This window comes from Talpa occidentalis, unplaced genomic scaffold (genome assembly GCF_014898055.3).
Source record: "Talpa occidentalis isolate TD23 unplaced genomic scaffold, MPIMG_talOcc4v2.1 talOcc4.6, whole genome shotgun sequence".
NCBI classification, from domain to species: domain Eukaryota; kingdom Metazoa; phylum Chordata; class Mammalia; order Eulipotyphla; family Talpidae; genus Talpa; species Talpa occidentalis.
Window position 1 is genome coordinate 12910859 of NW_023604972.1, and position 24247 is coordinate 12935105.

A 24247-nucleotide genomic window follows, 5' to 3' on the forward strand; every position below is an offset into this window, starting at 1 on the left:
AGTAGGTACATACTCATATGTAATTTGAGCTTTTGACCCCTCATTTGTCCAGTGAAACAAAATGGATCTTAAAGACACAGACACATGGGCCAAATTTTTACTGCGAGCCTGCCAAGTACCAGGTTATATCTCAGACATGCAGACACACCAAGAGGCCTGTCCTCAAATTGTTCGTGGTTCAACCCAACCAGTGAGATTGTGCAGTATCCTCTCCTTATTCAAAGATGCTCAGTTCTTTGTCATTCTGTAAAGATTATGATGTAAACTCCTTACGTGATGTTTTTATTTGCAAGTAGAAGCAGTAATTGGCCTCTGCAGTGCTCATCTTGCACTGCAGCAGGGAGCAGGCCACAAAGATAAATGGGCATGCCCTCCACTGTCTCAATAGCCCATCGCAGGCAGCCAACCCGTCAACACTAGGGCTCAAGTGGACCTAGCCACGTTGAAGCAGACCAGAGATCAAAGCCATATTAGGCACGAGCTACTTTTTATTCACAGGTTTACAGGATATATTGAATTAAGAGGCATCTTGTTTGTTAACTCTATTTATGAAAGAGCTAAATATATATTCAACCTTAAAGTGCATTCACTGGAGCTTACATACTGTAAAATTTGCTCTCATATACATATAAACTATTTGTATTTTACCTAAGTTATATATTCAAAATACATAAAAATGGTGCCAAATAGCATATTGGCCTGTTTTATCACAGTTCTCATACATTCCTGATAGTCAAGGGGATTGATAGGGAATGCACAGTTCCCTACAAGGAAAAAGGTAGATTCTGACATAGCAATGAAATAACATAAGGATAAGAGTGCTTCAATTAAGACCCCCGTAGTTTTACAATAAAATTCTTGTTTTAATTAGCATTACAATTGGCTCTGTTCATTAATAATTGAGATGCTGTTAATCTGCCTGGTCTTTCCACCCTCAAGTAGGCCTGACTGAGGCAAAGGAAATTATGATTTTTCTTTTCCTCCTGTTTATTTCTATGTCCCCCAAAGAGTTTCCTATATAGCCATCTGCCCTGCTTTCCTGCCAGTTCCTTTTACAATTTTCCCCAAATCTGAATCACTCTATTCCTTTCATCAACATCTAGATTAATGTGTTCCTCTCCAGGGCTCTGTTTAACAGAATCTTTGACCACTGCCTAATGAAAGAACTGTTTTCCAAATCTGCAGACGAGGGGCTGACACCTCTATAGAAGCATCAGGAAAATGGCTAGAGATTGTCATGAGGTGGCATGTAAATAGCCCCCCTCCAGCAACCTTCATGCCTTTTTCATTATACCCCAGGCTGGAGGAATTTCCATCATCACTGTTCCTGGCAGCCAAACCTCCAGCATCCCACACTGATTTCTTTCCTAAAAATACACAGCCTCTCACTCCACAGGGAAGAAAAAGGCAACACTGCCATTTCCAGCATGGTCCCCAAAGGCTGACTGTGGCCGGGAACAATTCATCAGCAACCGTGCATCCAAGTTTTGAGCTTTTCCCTCATAGAACTCATCTTGTTTATCTTGTGGATATTGTGACAAGAACCAGATGTGTCTCAACCTTACCATCCCTCCCAATGCCCTAGGGGGTGGTGGGGTGGGGAACTGTGCCAGTTAGGAACCCTCTTTAGAAGGGAAAATTATCTGAAACTTCTGGAAAGTTTTTTAAGTGTGAAGCCTCACATGTAGAAGCAGTTCCATGATGTTTGTTCAATGGCTCTGTTGATTAAATGGTAGTTATTTAGCACTATTTTCCTTCGAGCTATACATGTCTTGTTGCAATTTAAAATTTTATCCCAAAGTGCTTCTCTATTCAAAATCATGATTTACGTATGAACAAAAGCCTTTATATGGTGGGCATGACAGAGTGTCATGAAAAGTAAGTGCAAAATCTGTTTGATCAGAGGGAAAGTTCTAGCCTTGCCACTCACTCCTGGACCATCTTGAACAGGAGATTGACATAGCTCTTCTCTCTGAAATTAGAATAACACCTGTCTCCACTAAATGGAAGAACTATTTTATGAATAAATGAGATGAACACTGAAGAAACAGAAAGCTTTGCCAAACTTCGAGATGGTCTTTTATCCATTGTCCAATATCCTGGACCCATCACACCCGAGTCAGTCATGTTTCTCTGCATAAAAGACCACTTCCAACAGACCCGATGCCCCTGGGGGCAAATCCTTGCTTTAAGGCTGAGTCGCTGGGCCCCCTGGCTATGTGGAGGAACTCAGCTGGGGTGCCTCCCCACCAAGATGACAAAAAGCTTAGATGATAACCAGCAGTGAGGACATGAAGCTGGAACAGGCACTCCTAACGTTCTACCCTCTGCTCTGGGTTTTCACTGTTAGTTTTTGGTCTTAAATTATGACTGGAAGAAAGTTTCTTGCAGAAATTGTTTAAAACTTAAGAGATTCTTGGGATGGAGCAGTAAGATTAATGAAGCAAAGCTTCTACCAGCTCACAATAAGAACATCCCTGTCCCTTCGGTAATTCAGGCAGCACGAATACCTCCTCTCAGCCAGAGGGTGATGTAGATTGCAGGCTCTGTTATGTTCAAAATTTTTTAAAAAGAGAAAGAAACCTAATGGCTGCCAAGTGGATTACCCACCCGCTCACTCTCATCCCACCCATCCCTGGCTCCAGTCGTTCTAGAACTTTCTTTCACCCTTACCTACTTCATCTGGATTCAGCAAGCCCCCCATGGGCAGCCCAGCACCCTGCACTGCCTGGTCCACAGCTTCTAGGAAATGGTTGTGTTGCCTCGTCAGAGGGCAACCTGCTGTCCCCCCTGCAGCAAGGCTGGGAGGCTGGAGGCTGGCACTGTAAAGTGGAGGCCCCACTACCTTCTCTGTAAGGACCGGCAGCAGGGACATCATTCCCACCTAGGGAAGGTTCTGGGGCTGTGTAGATGTCCCCAGTGTTGTCCAAGTGCCCACTTTTCCACCTAGGCTAGTCTGGGGGGTGCCATGCACCAGGAGGGATAGGCAGCCCCTCTTGATGTCTAGAGGAAGAACAGCACATCTCACGTGCAGCCTCCAACGTGGGCATCTGGGCACTTTTAACCAGTTCAAATGAGCCAGGAAGGCAAGAGGACAGAGAGGAGGGACTGTGCCTTGCCAAAGAAAATAGACCACTTTTCTACTGTTGGGTCAGAGCTTGGTAGGAAAGTTCCAAGCAGCGAAGCTATTATGCGTGGGTGTATTTCATTAAAATCCCTGGTGTCCTAGGCTCGATGCCCTCAGCGTGTAGTCCCAGAATGCCCCCAAGGGTACTGTTGTGACATCAAGCCATGGTTCTCTAAGTGCTATTTATTGCCTCGATCTGCATTGCTTCAAGTCAGGAAAACAACACATTTATGTTTGCAGTAAAACATCTACCAACTCACGACTAGCAAACAATTATTAAAAAATAATACAGTACAATATGATTAGTCTACTTTCATGGCTAGAAGAGAAGTGGCTGGATTATTCTAGTAGTTCCTCTCCAAAATGTGCTTACTTCTTATTCTCTAAAGAGAAAGTACTTGCCAGAAAGTACTTTCTATAAAGAGAAAGTATCTGATTAGCTAACATCCACCTGGAATCTTCCATAGAAGCAGACCCCAAGAGCTTCCTTAGGGTCCATACCAGAAAGGGATGGTTTGAAACAGGCCACCTGACCCCCTGAATGCAGACCCAGTTTGTGGGATTCAGTTGACCCCTATGGATGAGCCTGCAACAGCACCCCCCTCCCCCACACATACACCTGGATGGGATGAGGCCAGCACGTGGCCTCATGTGAGCATGTGGTACTTGGGGGTTTCCTTTGCTGAGGTCCTGGACAGAAGGGGGCTCTCTGCTGTCGTGGGTATCCTAGTTTTTCAGTCTGGTGCCACACCTTTGCCAGGGCTGCGCTGGCAGCAGAAATATCAGCAAATCAATGAAGCAGGCCTGTGGGATGAGCAGGGAGGTGGGCAGGCAGGCAGTCAGGTTGGTAATCACTGACTTGAAATATTAAGTTGCCCAGAAAGACATGTGCACCTCAAAGGGCCACCTCTGGGCTTAGAACACACCCCGACTGTGTGCAGTCTGACTTCACGGAATCTCACTTCAAAAACTCTACCAAAGGCTCCTGCTATGGAAATACCCATCCTCTTGCTCTGAAGGATGGAATACAAAGCACTGGTCTTCATCTTGTCTGCCGGTCACCCACAGACTCAGAGGCCGGGCTCGGAGAAGCAGATGAGTCATGGAGCATCAAACCAGCATCACTGCTCTGGCCTCCACGGGGGACAGGTTTGCCCCATAAGCGAGAGGGGAAACTCCTCTCTGATGCTCCTGAGCTGGTGTGGACCTGTGCGGGCCTCGCCTCACATGTGTCAGCAGATCATTTTCTCTGAGACAGAGGGAGCAACATCAGACATTGTTTTATGAACAGACTTGTGATGGACATCTATGTGAGCCAATCACAGCAGCTTCTAATCTGCTGGGAGATTCAGAAAGGCTGGGATGGCTCAAAATAGCATCGCTGAGTGTTATCCGATTTTTAAGCTAATCATCAGCAAATCTTTTCAACGGACTTTGGTGTTAAGCGTTCTTACCAAAAAGATAGCAAAAATGGAATGAGAAGGGCCCACCATTTGTTTTGGTCATTTTATTATTATTATTATTTCATTATAAGAGCTGTCCCATCTTAGCCGATTTTTCTCCTTCTTCATTAAAAAAAAAGAACAAAAAGCACATCATTTTCCTAGATGGTGAGAGTTAATGCTGTACTCTTTTCTCAGGAATGACAGGCTTTACGATGTCTTTTTAAGTGGCAGAATGGACATGTCATGCAGTTAGCCAATAAATGCAATCCCTGATTAAAAGGTGACTTCTAAAAGTTTGAAAATGCCTAACTATTTCCCCAGTGCACTTTTTTTTTTCCCCCAAATTTTAGTGCTCTGAACCTCCTTCCCCACCCCGGGTCCTGCCTGATGTCTACTTTCACGTCTCATGAAAGTGCTACGCGTCCTTTCAATTCACCCACCACACCTTCACAAACTTAAGTCAACAACTATGTGTTCAAAAATCTTTGTTTTCCCTTTGAAACTAGATGCAAAAAAGAAATCTCTCCTGTCGGTGGACACGGCCGTGAAGGAGCGAGGCGCCTGCACGTAGATCTCCTTAAACTTTTTGAACAGCTGCTTCTCTTTATCCCACTGGTAGATCTGGGAGAATGTGTAGTCACTCCCCAGGGCCAGGTAGTGATTCTCTTTAAAAGAAAAAGGCTGGAGGGTCATGGCCCCCCGGGAGGGAAGGGCCTGGACCTCCACGAACTGCTTACTATTCCACATCATCACCCGCGAGTCGCCGATGAAGCGGGTGAGGGACAGATAGAGCGCGTTCTGCATCCGAAAGCTCTTCACGGCCAGCACGTCCTCCATGTTGGGGATGTCGCTGTGGGGGACAAACTTCTTAGAGCTCTTGTTCCACTGCAGGATGATGGGCACCTGGGAGCGGCTGGACAGGATCAGGTGCGACTTGCCGTCGATGTCCACGAACTCCGCGTCCGTGTCCCGGAACCACTCGTGCAGGGACTGGTAGGAGTAGAAGCCTTTGCTGTTCCACTTGTACACCGTGGACAGCCCCGCCTTGGAGCTGTCCGCGATGACGAAGAATGTCTCTTCCTCAATCTGAAACAGCTCGATGTCGTTGGGCTTGGAAATGCGAGAGACTTCTATGTCTTGGAACTTGACAAACTTGGCCCAGCTCTCGTCGTACCTGTAAATGTGGGAGCCCCCGAAGAGCTGGGCCACCACCACGAAGACCTGGTCGTCGATGAGGACGGCCTTGCAGCCCACGATGGACTGACCTGCGCCCCGAAGAAAGGAGAGGGGTTAGGGCAGCCACAGGGAATTGTGCTTCCACAGTGTTGTGGGAGCCCGGGGTGGATGCTAGGTAGAAACATAAAATGGGGCGTTGGCTGTGGAAAACAGTATGGTGGTGCATGGAAAAATGAAACCTGGTATTTCCACAGGATCCAGCAGGTCCACTTCTGGGTCTCTACCCAAAAGTATTAAAGGCAGAGTCTCAGAGAGATATTTGTAACAGTCATATCCATGCACAAAAGCCTAAAGGTGGAAGCCACCCACGTCTCAGTCGAAGGACAATGAATAAACATGGACATATGCACAATGGAATTGTGTGCAGCAATGAAAGGAAATTCTGATACATGCTACAACACAAATGTCGAGGACATTATGAGAGACAACCAAGGCACAAAAAGACAGTGCAGGACTCCATTTATAGGAAGCATCAGGAGCGGTCAGTCATGGACAGTGCTGCCTGGATTTGGGAGAAGGGGAGAAGGGGAAGCTGTAATTTAATGGGGGCAGAGTTTCAGTCTTGCAAGATGAAAAGAGTTCCAGAGACTGGACGCCCCACAATATAAAGGTACTTAACCCTACTGAATGGTACCCTGAAAAATGGTTCAGATGGTATAGGGTAAGTAAATGATATCAGGCTTTTCTGCCCTCCCGCCATCAGGATAGATGATGGATCCCTGTGGTCCTGAATGCATGCCTGATGGCGGGCACCTGGAGTAGGGTGTGGGCATAGGTAGATGGGATTCGACTGGGCTTATAAGGGTGGCATCACGGGGACACCAGTGGAAGAACCACGAGAGAAGCAGAGAGAACACAAGAGAAGGCCGGAGAGCCCAGACAGAGTGAAGAGTTGCTGGGGGCTGGGAGGCCTGCCAGCCAATAGACGCCTGCAAAAGCCACCGAGGGCTCCAGGACTCCTCCTTTACCCGGTCTTCTGTATCAGAAAACCTCTCAGTGGACTTCCTGCCACTACAGATGGCAAGTTTCACGTTATGTATAATTTCCCACAATTCAATTTTAATTTTCTTTTCCAATGAACCACCATAGAAATAGGTGAGCGGGTCACCTGGCGTCTTTGGGGGCAGGTGCCCTACTCAGGACATTCATTAACATGCAAAGGTGTTTCCAAATGCCACAGGGCAGAATGTGGCAGTTACATGGGCATCTTCTCTGGAGGGTAGAAAGGAAAGAATAGGCACTCAGAGGCGGGAGGGAGAAAGCATGAGGACTCTTGAAGACATATGACCTCGCTTGGTTTCCAGAGCCAGAGGAAGCAGAGGCAGAAAAACGTAGTGTCATAGCTTGCAACTCTCAACCTGGTGCCCAGGGTTCAAACACAGCCCTACGGCTTGGAAGCTTCCTGACTCTGTGCTAGTAAACCCAAGTCTGCACAGGCTCCTCATCTTAGTGATGCTCTGAGAAATGAATGTGTTATTGGGCAATTTCATCCTTGTGCCAAGGTCAGCAAGTATCCATTATACTAGACTGCATCTCTGTATAAATGTGGGGACTACCGTTGTATACGCGGCCAGTCACTGTCCGAAGTGTGGGATGAGCAATGTGATTACAGAATGAGACTGAGACGCTGCCAGCCCTGACTTCCAGGGCTGCTATAAAGACTAAATGAGAACCTTCTGGCCAGTGTTTGCGGCCCAGAGCGCCCACACGCAGGGGGTGGTCCATCTTGAGCAGGCATCGTGATTGGATAATTGAAGCAATTGTCCCGACAACTGAAAGACCTATCTGCCCCCTTTCGTGACTGGCCCTAGCAAGCACTGCACAGACGCCTGCAGAATAATCTATCACAAAGTCAGAAAATTAGAACTTTTCCAGAAAGGGGGATCATTCTCAGTTGACACTCTCCTGCCCCAGCCACCTCCTTGAGTCCTCTCCCACTCTGCACACCAACCCCTGCCCCTCCTCCCCCAGCCCCAACCTCCCCATTCCAGTCTGCGAGCATTAGGGCCACCCATGTCTCAGGGTACACGCCCTCCACGTAGGTCATTCAATTAAAAGTTACTGCTTTCCCTTAATTTTCTAGGCAATCTGGACCAAAGTGAATTTGGTTTGTAAATTATAAGAATAATTACCCAATTTCTGTCCTTAGTATTAACTTTGGGGGCAGATAGGTAGTTTCTAGAATGGTATTTACTTTTCTCTACCACTGTTTTGCCCTTCTTACAAGTACCTGGCCCCTCTCCTTTGCTGAAAACAACAGTTACCTTTTTCCCCTAAATATAAAAGTCTTAAATGTTCAGCAAAGCAAATTTTGAAAATAGTGATGGTCACACAAAGCGAATACTATGAAGAACACTATAATAGGCACCTAACATGTATTTGTTCATTTAATCCTTGCAAAATCAGGTAAGGCAGGTACTATTACTGTCACTATCATTTCAATTCCATTTTATAAAAAAAGTGAAACAGCCAAAAAGAATACAGTTAATACAAGGTGCACAACCAGTATGTGTTCAAATCCAGGTAATCTGACCCCATTCTATACTCCACCACCAAATTACCAGAAAACACAAAGGAAAAAACAAAATCAAAATCACTTTCACTGCAAATGCTGAACTTGATACCATGTTTCTTCAATCTTTTATATGCACATATCCAAATGTGCTCTTTTGAAAATAGATTTGGGCTTACAGTATACATAGGTTTTTTATAAGCTACTTTTTTTCGCTTTACCATTGTGAATATTTTCCCGTGTTCTTGCATCTTCTACAATTTGATTTTTTAATGCTACACAGTAAAGTTGACCTTGACCAACATGAGTTTGAACTTTGAGGGTTCTCTTAGACACGGGTCCACTTATATGAGGATTGCTTTCAATAAATACTATGGGCTCTCCATATCCACAGGTTCCACTTCCACGGTTGTCAGCTGGTTGAATCTGTGGATATGGAATTTGCAAGTACTGAGGGCTGAGTATATGGGAACTGAGTATACGGGAATTGAGTATACAGGAACTCATTGGCTTTTAGGAGTCCTAAAAGCAATCCCCTGCAGATACCAAGAGATGACTTTTGGGGAGTGTAAAGTTCAATTATGGATTTTCAACTTTGTGGGGGTTTGCAACCCCACCCGAGCATTGTCCAAACATCAACTGCCTTCCAGTGCACAGACGCACCATGTCATTGAACTGATCCCCTATTGCTGGACATTGCAGCTACTTCTAGTTTTTCATTATTGCAAGTAATGTGCTTCCCAGTAGAGAGATCTTTTTGTTTGGAAAAATCATCTGGCAGTGTTCTTGCTGGGGCATACATTGGGACATTTTAAAGGTTTCCGGGGTAAAACTATCAAACAGCTCCTCGAAAAGTTCACTGACATCCACCCTGCCAACACTAACTGAGAGCACATGCTCCTGTGCCCTTCCTGAAGCCCTGATGATGACTCCCTACTGCCCAGCATGCCCTGCGGGTCTGCCTGTCTCAGCCCAGGGTTATGGAGGAAGAATTCCTTCCTTACAGATGCTCTGTAAAAATCTCTGTCCTCAAAACACTTGTAATCCGTGGAGCTGTCATTAACAGAAGAGATTAGTGTGTGTGTGTGTACACGTGTGTGTGCATGTGCAGAAGAGAGAAAAGAGGCTGAAACATACTTAGTGTGCAGAAATTAAAAGCAAACAAAACAGAAGAGCGAGAAGAGATGTAAAGGAGAGAGATGAACATGACCGTGGGCTTCCTTCACTCCCTTTAAGACAGATGGACGACTAGAGTTCACTGGGGCCACAGAAGGGGGCACTAGAGCCTCTGTCTGGCTGGCAAGAATTGGAAAATTCTGCCAGCCCTTGTTGTTATCAAAGAAGATGACAAAAGAGGTCGATACAGCCTTATAAGGGATGGCATCTACCTTGGTCTGGTTCAAGGCAAGTGGTTCTGGGTTGGGATCCATTGATGTCTGCCGGTGTATGTGTCCTACAGGGCTTTCCTTCAGACCAGGCTAAATTCCAGAGCAATCCACACTACTTCTGCAACCCCGTTCATCCTCTGCCTCCCACAGGCCACTCTCTGCTGGTCCCTGCATCCTTGTACTTGTGAAAGTCGTAAAGAGGTTTTTAATTGAAGTCCAAGAGTTTGTTAGGGTTTATGGGTTAAGGAAGACAGCTCCTGTTTTACTTTTACTGCAAAATGGAGACAGTAAGTATAAATGTTATGAGGTTGTCATGTGGTTTATGTGAGAAAAGACTTATAAATCACTAAGCACACAAATGTTAGTTGCCTTACTTAGAGTGAAAAGATGGCAATGAATGTCACTTGTATTTAATGGAAATTCATGTACTAAGGGAACAAAAAAGACAGATACTTCATTCTAATCAGACCATCAAGGAGTGCTTCCTGGAGGAGGCTTCATTTGAGCCTGGAGGAAGAAATAAAAGCAAAGGAGATGGCTGAATTGTGAGGTGTGATCATAAATCAATAAGTGACAGGAAATGAGCAATATGTATTTGGTGGGATATGTTGGAAACTTGATGTGTAGATTCGATGTGATTTCATAAGCCAAAAAGCTGGTGGCTTTCCTTAATGGTAGCAAGGAATGGTAATCAAATATCTATTTTTGTCCCCCACTGACATCCCAGTATTCACTGAGGATTTACTTTTAGCCGGGCACTGTGCTAAGTGTTGTCCATATTACCCCATTCATTTCCCATGGAATTATTCCATTTTACAGCTGAAATGAGAATTCACAAAATCCCTATTTCACAGATGAAATGAACTAAACTGGCCAAAGTCACAGCTAGAAAGATCTGGAGCCAGTTTTATCCAAAACCAGCTGGTGCTGTGCTCCTTACCTAACTACACACCACCGTAGTCATGTGGAGAGGATGCAGGTGGGCTTCATGTCAGGGTTGCCCACCTGTCCGAAAGTGCAGATAAGGGGACTGAGAGCTGAAGAATCCCTGGAAATCAGCAAGGTCCAGCCTCGGCCCCCAGCACATCCATCCCATAGACCACTTCCCTGTGGACTCCGCAGGGTCCTGGCTTTCCAGGAGCAACACCCCCTGAACTAGTTGCTCTGCCTATGCCCTTGTGTCACCCCCACCAGACTACTCTGCACCAGCACGGCCAGGAACCTGCATCTTCCATGCACCCCTCTGACCGCTACAGCCCTCAACTTACGGCTTTGCAGAGCACCCAAGAAAAGCCCGAAGTCTTCATATGCCCAGCAAGGCCCCCCACGATCAGCCCCTCTCACCTCTCTCACTAGCTCCCGCCGCTCCCACAGGATCATTTGCTCAAATCAAACCAGCCTTGCACGCCCCAAACAATAACAATACCCTCTGACTCCAGACCTTTGCATTCTCTGTTCCCCTGTCTGTGAACCCCTCACCTTCCACAGGTCTTACTCAAATGACACCTTACTAAAGAGGCCTTTACTCAACACTATAAAGCTCACTCTTCTCACCCCCGACACTTCAAATCTTGCTCCCCTGCCTCCCTTTCTCTTGCCAGCAGGCTACTGTCTGCTCTTACACTACTAGTACAATTGTCCTTTTCATTCTCTCCCTCCCATTATAAAATCCTTGAGGTTGGAGGTTTTAATCTGGCATATACACTGCCATGGCCCTAGCCTGGCTCAGTGTAAATGCTCAAGAATCTTTGTGAATGATTGAACGAACCACTGGCCACACGAACCTGGGAATGTCACCAGTTGTAGTCTCTTGGGAGGCAGGAAAAAGAGGAACACAAAAGAACAGGCAGAGTCCTCTCACCTCCCTTTACAGGCCGGTTGAAGTCCACAGGCCACACCGGCTTCCCCGACTGGCTCACCTGGAGCCCTGTGCTGAGTCTGCACTTGAGCCCGGGCTGCTCCCAGGAATCTGAGCTCAGCACTGGGAGGCCAGATGGGCCGGCAGCAGCTCAGCTCCCCTGAAATGGCCTCTTCGAGCATCGAGCATCGGCTCAGCCCTCCAGGCGCTGCCAGATGAGACCCATTAGCAGCCCTGCTCCCCAGGGGTGAGGCGGCACACTCCCCGCCTCCCCACACCCCTGCACCTGCTCCAAAGCCACTTTGAGAGGTTCTTAGGAGTCTCCCCGACTGGAAATCCTACCTAGAGATGCTCCTGGCTGCTCCCGCAAAACGCTGCTCTGACTCCACGGGAAGGAAATCCGCTCACGGGGGACAGCCGGGGTGGCGCTGCCGTGGTCAGGATGGCTATCACATTTGACAAATGAGGTCTTGCAAAGACTATTTGGACTTTATCTACTTATGTAAAAGCCAGCAGACAGCGGCCCTCGCTAGGGCTAAGACCCAGATCTTCTGACAGAGCCAAAAGGAGCATTGATGAAGCCTGACCCCCAACACCTGAGCCCGGGAGCCACTTACTCCAATTTCACAGGTGCTTACTAGAAGAGCGCAGTGATGGGCGCTGACACAGCCAAGACTCCACACAACAAAGTACTTACAGAAACTGAAAAAGGAAAGTGAGGTTTCTGAGGCTAAGAGGGAGGGTAAGGGGCAGAGAATGGTGATGGGAAGGAGGAAAAAGAAGCAGACTTTATTTAAGAGATAATTTTCTCAGTGCTGGTCAGAGAGGTGGGGGAGACTTCCCTGAGGGACTGTTCTGACTAGGAGACTCTAAACTCAGGGAAGACAAGGAGATGGGGCTGCTTGCTAGCAAGCACAAGGCAGCAGCCACTTCCTAAGGGAAAGGCGTGGAAAGGGAAAAAGATAGAGCTATTGGAGACACACACGCACACGCATGCACACACACACACACACACACACGAGACAGACCAATAGCTAAGCATAGGGATGACCCGATAGAGATAACGCGAACTCAGCAACATGTAAACAGTGAGCCCAGAGGGTGCATATAAAATGTTCAGTGTACAATTCCTTCAGATGTTTTTGATGTTTGAAGAATTGCAAAATAAAATGGGAAAAAATTAGAAAAAAATAAAATAGAGAAGCAGATAACCAAATGAGGGCACCATCTCAAAGTTTAAGGTGAAACTAAAAGAAAACGTGCACTTTTCCCGCAAAGTTGCTTTTCCGTGGGCAACTGAACAGGAAGACCCATATTTGGGCTTGCACAGAGAAAATATCCTAGGGGAAAACGTAGTAAAAAGGAGAGTGATCACTCTCACCACGACCTGGCAAGAGGGCAGTGAGAACAAGCCATAGAGCATGTGTGTGTGTCTGTGCGTGTGCACATGCGTGTCTGCTGGCGTGTGCGTGTATGCCCATGAGTTAGCATATTAGTCAACATTCAGCTTAACAGAAGTCAAAGGAATCCTGTAAAGTGGGTGCAACCTTAGGCTGCCATGACTGCTCAGGACCAGGGGATTGTCCCGTGACTTCTGGAAAATGCCCCAACACACACGGGTCCCCCAGGCCCCTCTCCCTTCCAAAAGGACGGCCAACACAAACAGGATCATCACCTGAGGGTTCTGTCTTCCCCGATAACTGGCCAAGTTGAGAAAAAAATCCAAGACATGAGGGTGGGCTGGAGCAGGGGGCTTCCATCCTCACCTACAGGCAATCCACCCAGAGTAACACTGGGGGGCTATTACTCCCCAACTCTAACCAAGTCAGAGAGCCAAACACAGACCGTTTCTGCTCCCAGGAGCTGGAGCCACACCAAACGAGGGGAGCCCCGCACACCTGTGATGTTGTCGTAGCTGCGGAAGTTCATCTCGATGTGGTCCCACTGCAGCACCATGCAGTTCTCCATGCTGGGCTGGGCGATGGCCACGTACACGTCGTTCTTGGAGTTGAACGTGTCCACTGACACCGACTGGTAGGGCAAGGTCTGATGGACGACAAAATCTGGGAACGGGTGTTTAAACAGAGAGATCCATGAGATCACGTGGGGGGATTAGTGACAACTTACCCTTCTATCCTTCAGATCGTCTGTTCCAACAGGGCTGGGAAGGAGGGGGCAATGCACAGTGTGTTCACCCTGCAGGGTTGGGTAAGGGGTCTGGCTGATGTGGGATTGTCACACAGAAGGTGCAGCTTCCAATACGGCTTCTCTATCAACAGCTCCCAAATGTGGCTAAAGGATCTCAAATTTGGAAAGATTTCAAAAGACAGAGAGGATGCTGCAGAACATTCCTGAAACTCACAGCGATCACCTTGGGAAGGAAGACGTGTGGTCAGGTTAGTTGGGCAGATGGTGCATTTCTGGCCTCTCACCACAGCCTGGGAGGAAGGGAGCCTGCTGGTCCTGCTGGCTGTGGCGCTGCCCGCACCATCCGTGACAAGAGGATCCTTTCAGCATCGATGATACCCGCGGGGTAAGCATGACCGCGCAGCTTCAAGACTACAAGGAAACGCCCCACACGGCACACCACACACCCAGAAACAAAAGCAAACCCTCTGGTCTGGTCTTGTTAGAGGGGAAAAGGCCCGGCACGGGGCAGTGACTTAGGGGGCTTACTGGGTCCTGGACAGCGGCTGTGGCTGGGATCTGATGGTGCCCCCGCTTCACGAGCAGTGAAGGGACATCGACTGGACTTGCAGACACAGACTCTGGTCTAGTGGAGACAGAGCTGACCTTCCACTCAGCGGGAAGTCAGTTCTCTGCATGCATGTTGCTCCCTGAACTGACCCACTACAGTAAGCTCAGTAGGGAACATACAATTTTACCATGGAACATACAATTTTACCTTGGAAGAGGGTGAGTGTACCTTAGATGCAACACTAGTTGGTAAGTTGGGGGCCAGGGAACCAATGAAGAAAGTATGTTAAAAACTTATAAAGATTAAGGTTGGTAATTTCTTTGGCTAGGGATGTGGTGACATGGAGAGCTCCTTGGGGGGCTAAATGCACCCGGGGTAAAGTGATAGTAGACACTGGCAAAGGAAAGTCATTCCTATGGGAAAATCCAGGATTTCTCCATGTCTTCCCCAACCAATCCATACCCACACTTGCTCAAGTCCCATCTCCCCCGTGAAGCCTTCCCTGATGTCTCCCATCCACAGACTTTCCTAACTTGCTAGACTCCAATTAGGCACTGGCTTAAGTCTTAGTCTTTACTGTCACTGGATCTCCAAAAGTGACAACAGAGCCAGATTTGGAGAAAAGGGAGAAATCACAGAGCTCTGAGCCACTTCACAGAGGCCGGAGCCGAAGCCCAGAGACAGTGAGTTCTCAGCCACAGCACACGTGGCTGAGGGAACCCAGGGTTCCTGACCCGAGGCTTCCCCAAGTCAGGCCTGGGTCCTCAGAGCCTCTAACCGTGCAAACCCATGGCAGCCACTCAAGAACTACCCCTGACTTGGAAGCCTTTCTAATGTCAAATTAGAAAGGGAATAACGGGGGCCTCCCCAGTGGCGCAGCGGTTGAGCGCTGGGTTGCGAAGCTACTTGCAGCCTCTGCAGCGCCGGTTCGATCCCCGGCTGCTCCCCGCCACCTGGGGAGGGTCCCACATGGCGCGCAGACCTCTCCTGCCACCCGCTGCTCCCCTCAGCAGTGTACTTTGGTCCTTCTGCCTGCTCTGCTCCCCGCTCTGGCTCTGGTGAATTCTCTCACCCTCCCGCGCTTCTAACTGTACCCAGTGCTTGTATAAATAAATAAATAAATAAATCTTAAAAAAAAAAAAAAAAGAAAGGGAATAACGGGCCCGCCACGCAGCAGGGAGTAAAGTTGGACAGGGCACAGGAATAGAGGCAGGAGGTGAGAGCAGCTAAGAGTTGAGGTTGGGGGTGTGGAGCAGGCATGGGAAGGACAGCTGAGGGGCAGGGGGCACTGAGGGGGCACCGGAAGCAGCACTGTGTGGGGACTCAGACTACCCAACACCACTGCCTACACCGAGACCATGGGCTGGGCACGTCCCCTTGCGAGACCTTAGTTTACTTGACCACATTATGGGATAACAGTACTGCCTGAGGCAGCAGAGATGAAAGAAATTGAGAGCCAGCAGAATGTGTTGCCCTCAGTCCTCTTTGAACAGGGGAACTGACCCCTGGACTGGGGAGCCCTGTCAGGCAACTTGGCCCTCACACCGACTGTGAGCATCAGATATCAGATCCTCACTAATGATCACCTCACAGTACCCTTGGGGGCAGGGTGAGAGCCCACATGTCTGTGCATGCCCAGGCGTAGCCTGATCCACAGCCAGCTGTGCTCCTGAGCTCCGCCTCCTGGCCTTGTGGACTTACTCTTTAAGTACCTCCTCCTACCGTCTTTGAGGAGCCGGGCTACACTTTCCTTCCCTGCACTGGCTCCCTCTCGCATTAATCTCTACTTAAACCCTGGCTGGTTCAACTACACCTGGCACTCTCTGGTGAATTCATTCCCTACAGAACAAAGGACCCCCTCCCTTGGGTTGAAGCCTGCGATTCTCAGTTTTGATGATAGGGACAGACCCGGTAGAGAGCCTATCTCAGGGCTTAGCACACAGTAGGTGCTTGATAAATATGGAATTGAGGTCTGAGGAAGAACAGGCTACCTCCTCTGTCCTAACCAACACAGGACACTCTTCGAAGAGTGTCTATTTCAATGACATCTAAGGTAAGATGCCAGAGCTGTGATTGCCTTCTTGCTGAGTGATCTTGGGGAAGTTACTCAACCTCTCTCTGCCTTAGTTTCCTCATCACATATTAGGACTCACACTCTCAGAATGGTGTCTAGAGCAAAGTGAGTGCTAGGTACATGTTAATTTTTGCAGGTGTCGCTCTCTTCATCCTGAGTATACCATGGGTGCTTAATAAATGCTTGCTGGCTTCCTGAGTGTGGGAGGGTTGGCTGCATGCCCCCTGGTCCACTCTGAGATTGTGGGGGGCAGAGGTTGGGAGATGATGCATGAAGGTACAACAAGAAGAGGGAAAAGCAAAGAGGAGGCTGCCTGCGCACCCCAACAGGGAGACGTGCTCAGGGAGAGTGGGGACACTGGCTACACCTATCCGCACCTGGAAAGGAGAAGGCATCCTGAGGAGCTTGGACTCTGAAATAAGAGAGGCTGGGCTTCAAGATCCTCCTTACAACTGCAGCTCTGTGACCTTGGCAAGAAATTTGAGCTTCAGGCAACTCATCAGTAAAATGAGAGTGAGGACTATTTCCTAAGGTTGCTGTGGAGGCTGATAAGAGTGCAGGTCTGAGTTTGCACAGAGCCCCACCCATGGCGATCCCTCCATGCTTTAAACATACAACATTCACAGTAGTAAGTTGCTGGGACAAAGGCTTGGGAAGACAGAATGGCTCTGAGAATTGCTGGGACAAAGGCTTGGGAAGACAGAATGGCTATCAACTCCCCCAAATACCAGCATCGCTCACTCAAAGGCTAACACAGAAAATGCCCGGCCTCCCTGTGGCACTGGCCGAGCCTCTGGTGAAGCTGGAAAGCACTGTGGGCTCCACCAGGCTCGGCTGGTTTCTGTTCAGCGCGGGTCACTGAGGAAAGGGGGGTGGTAGCTGTCAGTGCTGTCTGACTTCCGCAGGACTCAGAATACAGCTGCATTCTTTCGATTACAACCAAGTGGCTAGAAACCTTCCCGTTACATGTGTCTAATCCAAGTCTGCCGAAGGTTCCAGACACTCCTGAGAGGGATGTCTGTTCTGGTGAGTCCCCGACTACACTCTTAAGTCTCAGCAACATGAGCATTGCTAGAAAAAAAAAAAACAAACCCTACAGGTCATTTAAAGTGCAGACCAAAAAGTATGGGATTTAATAAAGAATCCCAGAATGGAAAAGCTGCCAGAATAGAGAGCATTTTGCAAATCGAGGCTTTCATGAAAGTATTTTCACTTATTTCTCCCCAAATGCTGATTTCATATTTTCCTATACCGACAACTTGGAACAACACAGGCTATTAAATCATCTGAACTATAAATCTAATTCTTAATAGGAATCCCCTCTGCTCACCCTCCAGCCCCCCTCCCAAAAAGAGGAGGAGGAGAAGGCGGAGGAATGGAAGAGGATGAAATTAAATAATTGATGTGTTTGTGTGTATGGGAGGAGGGAATTCAGGAATTTAAATATCTTCTCCCATCCCCAACTTAATTTATCTTTCTCAAACGTTAAAAGCACATTCACTGTGGAAAGATCTCGAAGAATACACATATTGCTATGACATCAATTTACTAGTGTTAAAGTATTAATGGCTTTCTCGGCAGAAAGCTCTGCCACTTCCATTCACATTGGATTAAGTTCATGATGTCAGTGGGACTCTTGCAATTTAGGCCTTGCTCCCGCTGGAATCAACAGATTTTTACATATCTATTTATAGCACTTGCAGAAAATAAATTATACATGATGCCGATCCTATTGGGAGAGAAACTGCACATTAATGCATTATTTCTCTTTGCATTTTCATCAGCCCTGAAATAGGGAAGCTAACAGGACAATTAGGATGCAAACTTCGCTCCCTCTAAGGAATTTAGTGAATTATCCACCTAACACAAGGAATCATGAGTAGGTAACAGGGATTTCGGAGGTGGTTAAAAATAGACTTGAAGCAGAGGGTTATGGAAGGACTGTGATTAATCTAGAGAGCTGAAACAGCCCAGCGGTGGCTTGGTGGTGTTAATTACACCTCTGTGCCAGGAACAGAACGGCACCAGTACCTTCTCCCTGGGAAGAACAGGGTGAGACAGCTCCTGACTCTCCTTTTCTGACAGTCTGAGCTCAGAGGAAAGCAATACTCAGGAAACATGCTTCTTCCCAAATCTGTAGTGAGGATGTGATAACAGTGACAGGTCTCTCCACCTTCCATCCATCTTCACTTAGTTCCTCCCCACCTTCCAGAAAGCACCAGAACACGAGGCTTGATCTGAGAAGACAGGAGCCCCCTAAACTCACAATTTATTGACCTAGTCCTTACAAGGTGGGGATGGGGTCACAACTTGGTGGTGCCATTCATTGATGAAAGGAGAAATCGTCAGCAAGAGCTACTCCATTCATGAGTCTTAAAGGGATGAAACAATAGGAAAAACAGAAGGATCATCTCCCTGTTCCCAGGGAGGAGAGCTGACATTCTAAAGTTTAGTAGTAAGCTCATTAGCAAAGTCAAATATATATTACATATGCTATAGGTTAAATCTAAATAAATACATATTACATATATGCCCAGATCATCTTCATAATCACCCCCAAAGCTCAAAGTTCAGAAACCATGCTTTTTCATATAAACTATTCCCAGTTCTGAAGGTTCTCCAGAGTCCATGTCCCTTCTTTCAAAGATCAGCAATACATGCCATGGCCAGGTGTGACCAGAACAACAGGAAAGCCACTTACTTCACCTTGCCGTTTAGTGAACTTTCTAGAAACTCTGGAGAAGAGGCAGAGAGGAGCCCCAGCCAACTCTAGTTGAGCATTTCATGCCAGCCGGCCCTGAATGCCATCTTCTGGTGTAAATGCCATTGATTATGACCTCTGATTTACTGCAGGTTCCACCATATAATAAATAACCCCTGGTGGCCTTGGCTGACAAAAGGGCACCTGCCAATTACACAGGCGAGTAAGCCCCCTTCAACGACTAGAGACAAGGGCATTTCCATAAGTTTTCAGGTTTCTATGAGAAAAGAACAGGATTTGTAGAGTCCCTATTTACAAAGGTATCTAGAAATCATTTTTACTTTGTGAGCGTTTATTTATCTGTTTGGATGGCAGCAGTAGGACTGACAAATGTGACATTTTGCTCTTGGTAGGGTTTTTTTTTTGTTTCTTCCATTTCTGTAACTATTTTCTGAGTTCTCATTCCTGCTGCTCCTACAAATATGCCTGGAGGCTTTGTAGATATCAACTCCCAGCCTAAATGTTTATTTTTGTAAGTCTGGTAAACAGGCTTCAGGCTGTGGATTGATCTTCTCTACTTTAAAATCTCGCTTTGGACATGACACATTCCATTGAAGCTTTTCATAGGGAGATATTCACCTGTCCTCTATAAGATGTGATGGTTAAGGCAGTTAGGAATTTAACTTTATCTTATATCCTGAAAAATGTATAAACTGAAACCTAGAGACAGGCCCTGGGAGGCTAAATCAAACCTTTACATTTTTCCCTCAATGTGAATTTGTTTGAAAACTAGTTAACTTATATTTGTACTTTGTCATTGCTTAGAGCTTGCCTCGTTATCTCTTTGGACACAAAGCTACAAAAGTGATTTGTAGATTTACTGGTTGCATTTTCAATAAACTTCGTGTTATTCTCTCCAGAGAATAGGAAGCAAGGAAGCAGCAATCTAGGCCTCTCCACATCCGCTTTCCATGAAACAGACTGATGGGGAATAGTCTTGCTCCCAATTTGCTAGCTTATCCTCTGACTTAAAAAATAAATTTTGGGGGCCTCCCTGGTGGCTCAGGGGTTAAAGTCTCAGCGCTATCAAGCTATCACCAGCCACTGTGCCTGAGTTCATCCCCACAGGGAGCTGACCCACACAGCGTAGCAGACCTCTCCTGTCTCACCCGCTGCTCCCCTCAGCAGTGTATTTCAGTAGAACTGCATGTTGTGCTCCCCAATATGTCTCTTGTGAATTTGCTCACCTCCCCCCGCACCTCTGGCCTGGCCTGTACCCCAGTTCTTGTATGCATAAATAAATATTTAAAAAATTTAAAAAATTAAAAAAAATTATTTATTTATGCATACAAGAACTGGGGTACAGGCCAGAGGTGCGGGGGATGAGAGGATCCACCATAGACAGAGTGGGGAACAGAACAGGCAGACTGAGTGAAATACACTGCTGAGGGGAGCAGCAGGCAAGACAGAGAGGTCTGCCGTGCCATGTGGGTTTCTGACCAGCCGGGGATCGAACTCATGCTGAAGAGGCTGCGGATAGCTTCATAGTGTGGTGCTTAACCCCTTGCATGACCAGGAGGGCCAATAAATAAATTTTTAATAAATAAATAAAGCTTCAAAGAAATTTGAATTTTGTCAAGAAAAGCAGTCAAAATTATAATCAGTGCATTTAACAAAATCCTTTGAACTTGTTGAGTTATTGCAATAAAGAGAAACAAAACAAAGGAACCATCAAAACTAAACAAACAAATCCTAGAAATCTGATAGCAGAATTGAGGTTACCGGAGGGGGTAGAGAAGGGGAGGTTTATGAATACCTCAGTGGTGGGTGTGGCAACATATATCTGAAGACGTGTGAACCTATACACCTAAATCATATATAGTGTTGTAAAGCTACATTATCTCAGTAAAAAGACCTGTTGAGCTATTTTTCTTACCACATCGACTTAGTTCATGTAGAATGCTAGCAATTTCTCTAAGACAATTTTGATGGAAAACTTTTATACCCATTTTTCCCACTTCTTGTTGACAGTCCAAAAGAAAAACAAAAAGATTACTCTAATGTCGCTCTCGGGGATGGAACATCTGAATACCTGTCGTTGTACATTCATAGTCAAAGCTGATCACATCATTCAGCTTCTTTTCCTGATATTCTGGTGGCCCAATACATAGCACGTCGGAGACAGTGGAATTTGTCATCTTCAACCACAGATACAACCACTTGGCTTTGCAATCACATTCAAATTTATTGCCCCTTAAATCTCTAAAAAACAAAAACAAAACACACATACACAGAGAAACAGACATGTCTGACATGTTTCTGCAATAATAGGAAACTCAAGCTCTATTAACATCTTGATATATTTAATAACCTCCAAGTGGAATTTTTCAAAATATTTATATTTAATACATTTTGCATCTTGTATGTATTACCAGTTTATTTAACAGTCTTCATTGCCCATGATATCAAGTATGTGACATAGAGTTCTCAAAGATGACACGGCACCATCTCTCCAAGCCCTCTTGAAACTGTCACCAAGTCATGCTGCTAATGGGGGAGGGACGCCAGAAGGACGCCACCCAACACAGGTTCTCAGAGCAAAAATGGGACATTCGAGGAAGGCAGTTTTCACAAACACCACTGACCTTGACAATCTCATTAAACTACCTCCAGTAAGAAGTGCAAACGTGAGAAGCTTAAGTAGATGGACACACTCAGTAGCATTCATGCTGTATGCCATTCTAAAATGGCAAATTCCAACACAATACAGACTATCTGCTGTTTCCCTGTTTTTTGGTCATAGATTTTTAGCTCCAACATAAAAAAAATGCCATAAAGAAGGAGAGGGGACATAAAGGCACAATTAACTGGGGCACAATGACAAGCACACATACACTTAATTTTCATTACTTACAGTTCAATCAGGGAGTCTAAATCACTGAAGACATCCCTCGGGAGTGCTTTTATGTGGTTATTGGCCAGAGAACTAGAACAAGAAAGTCACATCTTAATGTGGTTATTATCTCCATGCCCTGTTATCCTGAAGACCCTTAAATAAAGCTAATGATTTAAAACAGAACTCTAAACCTCTTCAGCACCACACAGTTCAATTTCTGGTTTTGGTCACTAATGGTGAGATAAAGAAATGCGTTTAGTTATATAAAGATATTATGAACATTAGATTAGAGGTGCTGGAGTTCCATGGTAGTGTTTTGTTTTTTTTTTGCTTTGTTTTTAAACAAGCGCATAGTAAGCTCTTTATCTCGATTTGTCAAACCTCAGATGGCACCACATCTCAGAAGAAAAGCCAACCTCCCATTGATGCAGGCAAGACCCTCCAGGGTCTCATTTCCCCCATTGCCACTTACCTAGGGGACCTGATTGCAGCTTCTGAGATCACCCACACTTTGCTGTTCCTCAAACAGATGTGGCATAACCCCCAGCTCAAAGCCTCAGAATTTGCTGTTCATCCAGCTGGAAAGTTCTTCCCCCAAATACCCACCTGGCACACTCCATTACATCCTTGAAGTCTGCCGTCCACTATCACCACCATCCCCGCCCATGGCCTCTACACAGCTCCCTTCCCTGTTCATCATTCTTCACTACACAACGGGCACTGAGCATACAATCTATGTTGATGATCTACTTGGTGCTGAGACTTATCTACTTGCTGACCGTCTGCATTCTCCTTACACATAAGTCACATGGGGACAGAAATTGTATCTGTTTGTCCATGTCTGAATCCTTAATTCCTAGAACAAAAATAATAAGGATGCACAGTCTTGCCCCACGAAATGCCCTCAAGGTCCATCTAAGGGAATCCTATGACTGTTGACTCCAAGAGTAGACTCAATGAAGATCCTCAGCTCTAGCCCAATGATAACATACAATCTCCACTCATCACACAGTCTAGGGCACGAGTGATCATGATGAGTTTTGTCTTCTCATTATCTAAAGGTTGACCAGACCCATTTTGAATTTTTGTTCTTAGTGTTGAAGATCTCTCTAAATTGTCTACTCCGAACCACCAAGAAGTAACTTGAATGAAGACTCTCAAGTCTTTCTCTGATGACTCAGATTTTGCATTGCCCTGTTGTGGTCCTGCAGACAGATGTCCATGATGCAGGCTGCTGACGTGGAAGATGCTGGTGTTGGAACGAGGCAGGTGAAGGCTGTGACTCCCCCAAATGTCATATTCCATAATGAGAGTCAGCTGAGATGCTGATGCCTATTTTGGTTTCTTTTATACATATGACTACAAATAGCTAGACATAGAAATGACAAACACATAGGCAATCCAGTGCCAGCCTCTTTAAAAATATAAGTGAAATTAGCCTTTGGCAACATCATACTGACCCATCCCAGAAAGATGAATGAAAGATATGGGTACTCCCCTTTAGAATCAGCAGAATTAGAAAACTTTGAGCCCAGTTGAAACATTCTTGCTTCAAGAAACCAACAGAAAATGGGAGACCTATAATTTCTGAAATTCCATCTCTTCCCATTGGTAGCCACAAACTGATGAAAATACAATTTTGTGTATTATCCTACTTTCTTTTCTAAATGATTTATTTGCACATTTTAAAAGATGTTGGAAAAGAGGCTAAAACTGTCATCAGATTGACTAAACTCTAGCAGTGACTTCCCAGAGTCAGGAATGAGGGGCTTTATGTCTGAGCAAAGGCTCTGGAGTTAAAGGCTCTGAAGTTAAAAAATGTGTTTGTGTTGATTTTTTTTTCTGGTCGATGGTCACTTATTCCAGAAAGTAAAAAAAAAAAATTTTTTTTAACTAGTTAAAGGTGAATTATTTCACTAAATTTTTTTTAGCTCATTGAAATGTCTGTTACAAAAGAGTTAAGAACAAACAGATCCGTCAAGGTCCCAAAATGTCTAACAACTGTTTCAAGAGTTCCACTTAGATTTCAGAGAGCCGAATTATGTAGATGGACGATCCATCCCACTCAGAGTACTAAACATCTCACACTCCACTTCATTTTATTTACAAATTCACGGCACTTACTTCATTTCTAAAACTACTTAATAGCAACCTGCCCTCTGGCAGGACTGCTGGAAACAGGCATCCTAGATTTTAGTTACACATTGGCTCTGAGCCTTTGTGCCTTGAAACCTGATCTATGTCTCTTGACGTAGAAACGTGAGACTTTAGTGGTTGGAAAAGCTCATAAAATATAAAAATCAGAAACCTGA

The 24247-nt window shown here is 46.0% G+C and overlaps 1 protein-coding gene across 2 annotated transcripts in view; it reads right to left on the bottom strand.

The window, feature by feature from the left end:
• Positions 1-3213: 3213 nt before the first annotated feature.
• LGI2 (leucine rich repeat LGI family member 2) overlaps positions 3214-24247 on the bottom strand; it is a 30515-nt gene continuing 9481 nt past the window's right edge. For both annotated transcript variants that reach the window (XM_037529997.2, XM_054688110.1), the window contains exons 5-8: positions 21954-22025; positions 21132-21301; positions 13465-13629; positions 3214-5837 (exon numbers count right to left, since the gene is read on the bottom strand). In XM_037529997.2, coding sequence (XP_037385894.1) covers positions 5020-5837; positions 13465-13629; positions 21132-21301; positions 21954-22025 — 1225 coding nt within the window. In that variant the 3' untranslated portion in view covers positions 3214-5019. The remainder of the gene's footprint in view (positions 5838-13464; positions 13630-21131; positions 21302-21953; positions 22026-24247) is intronic.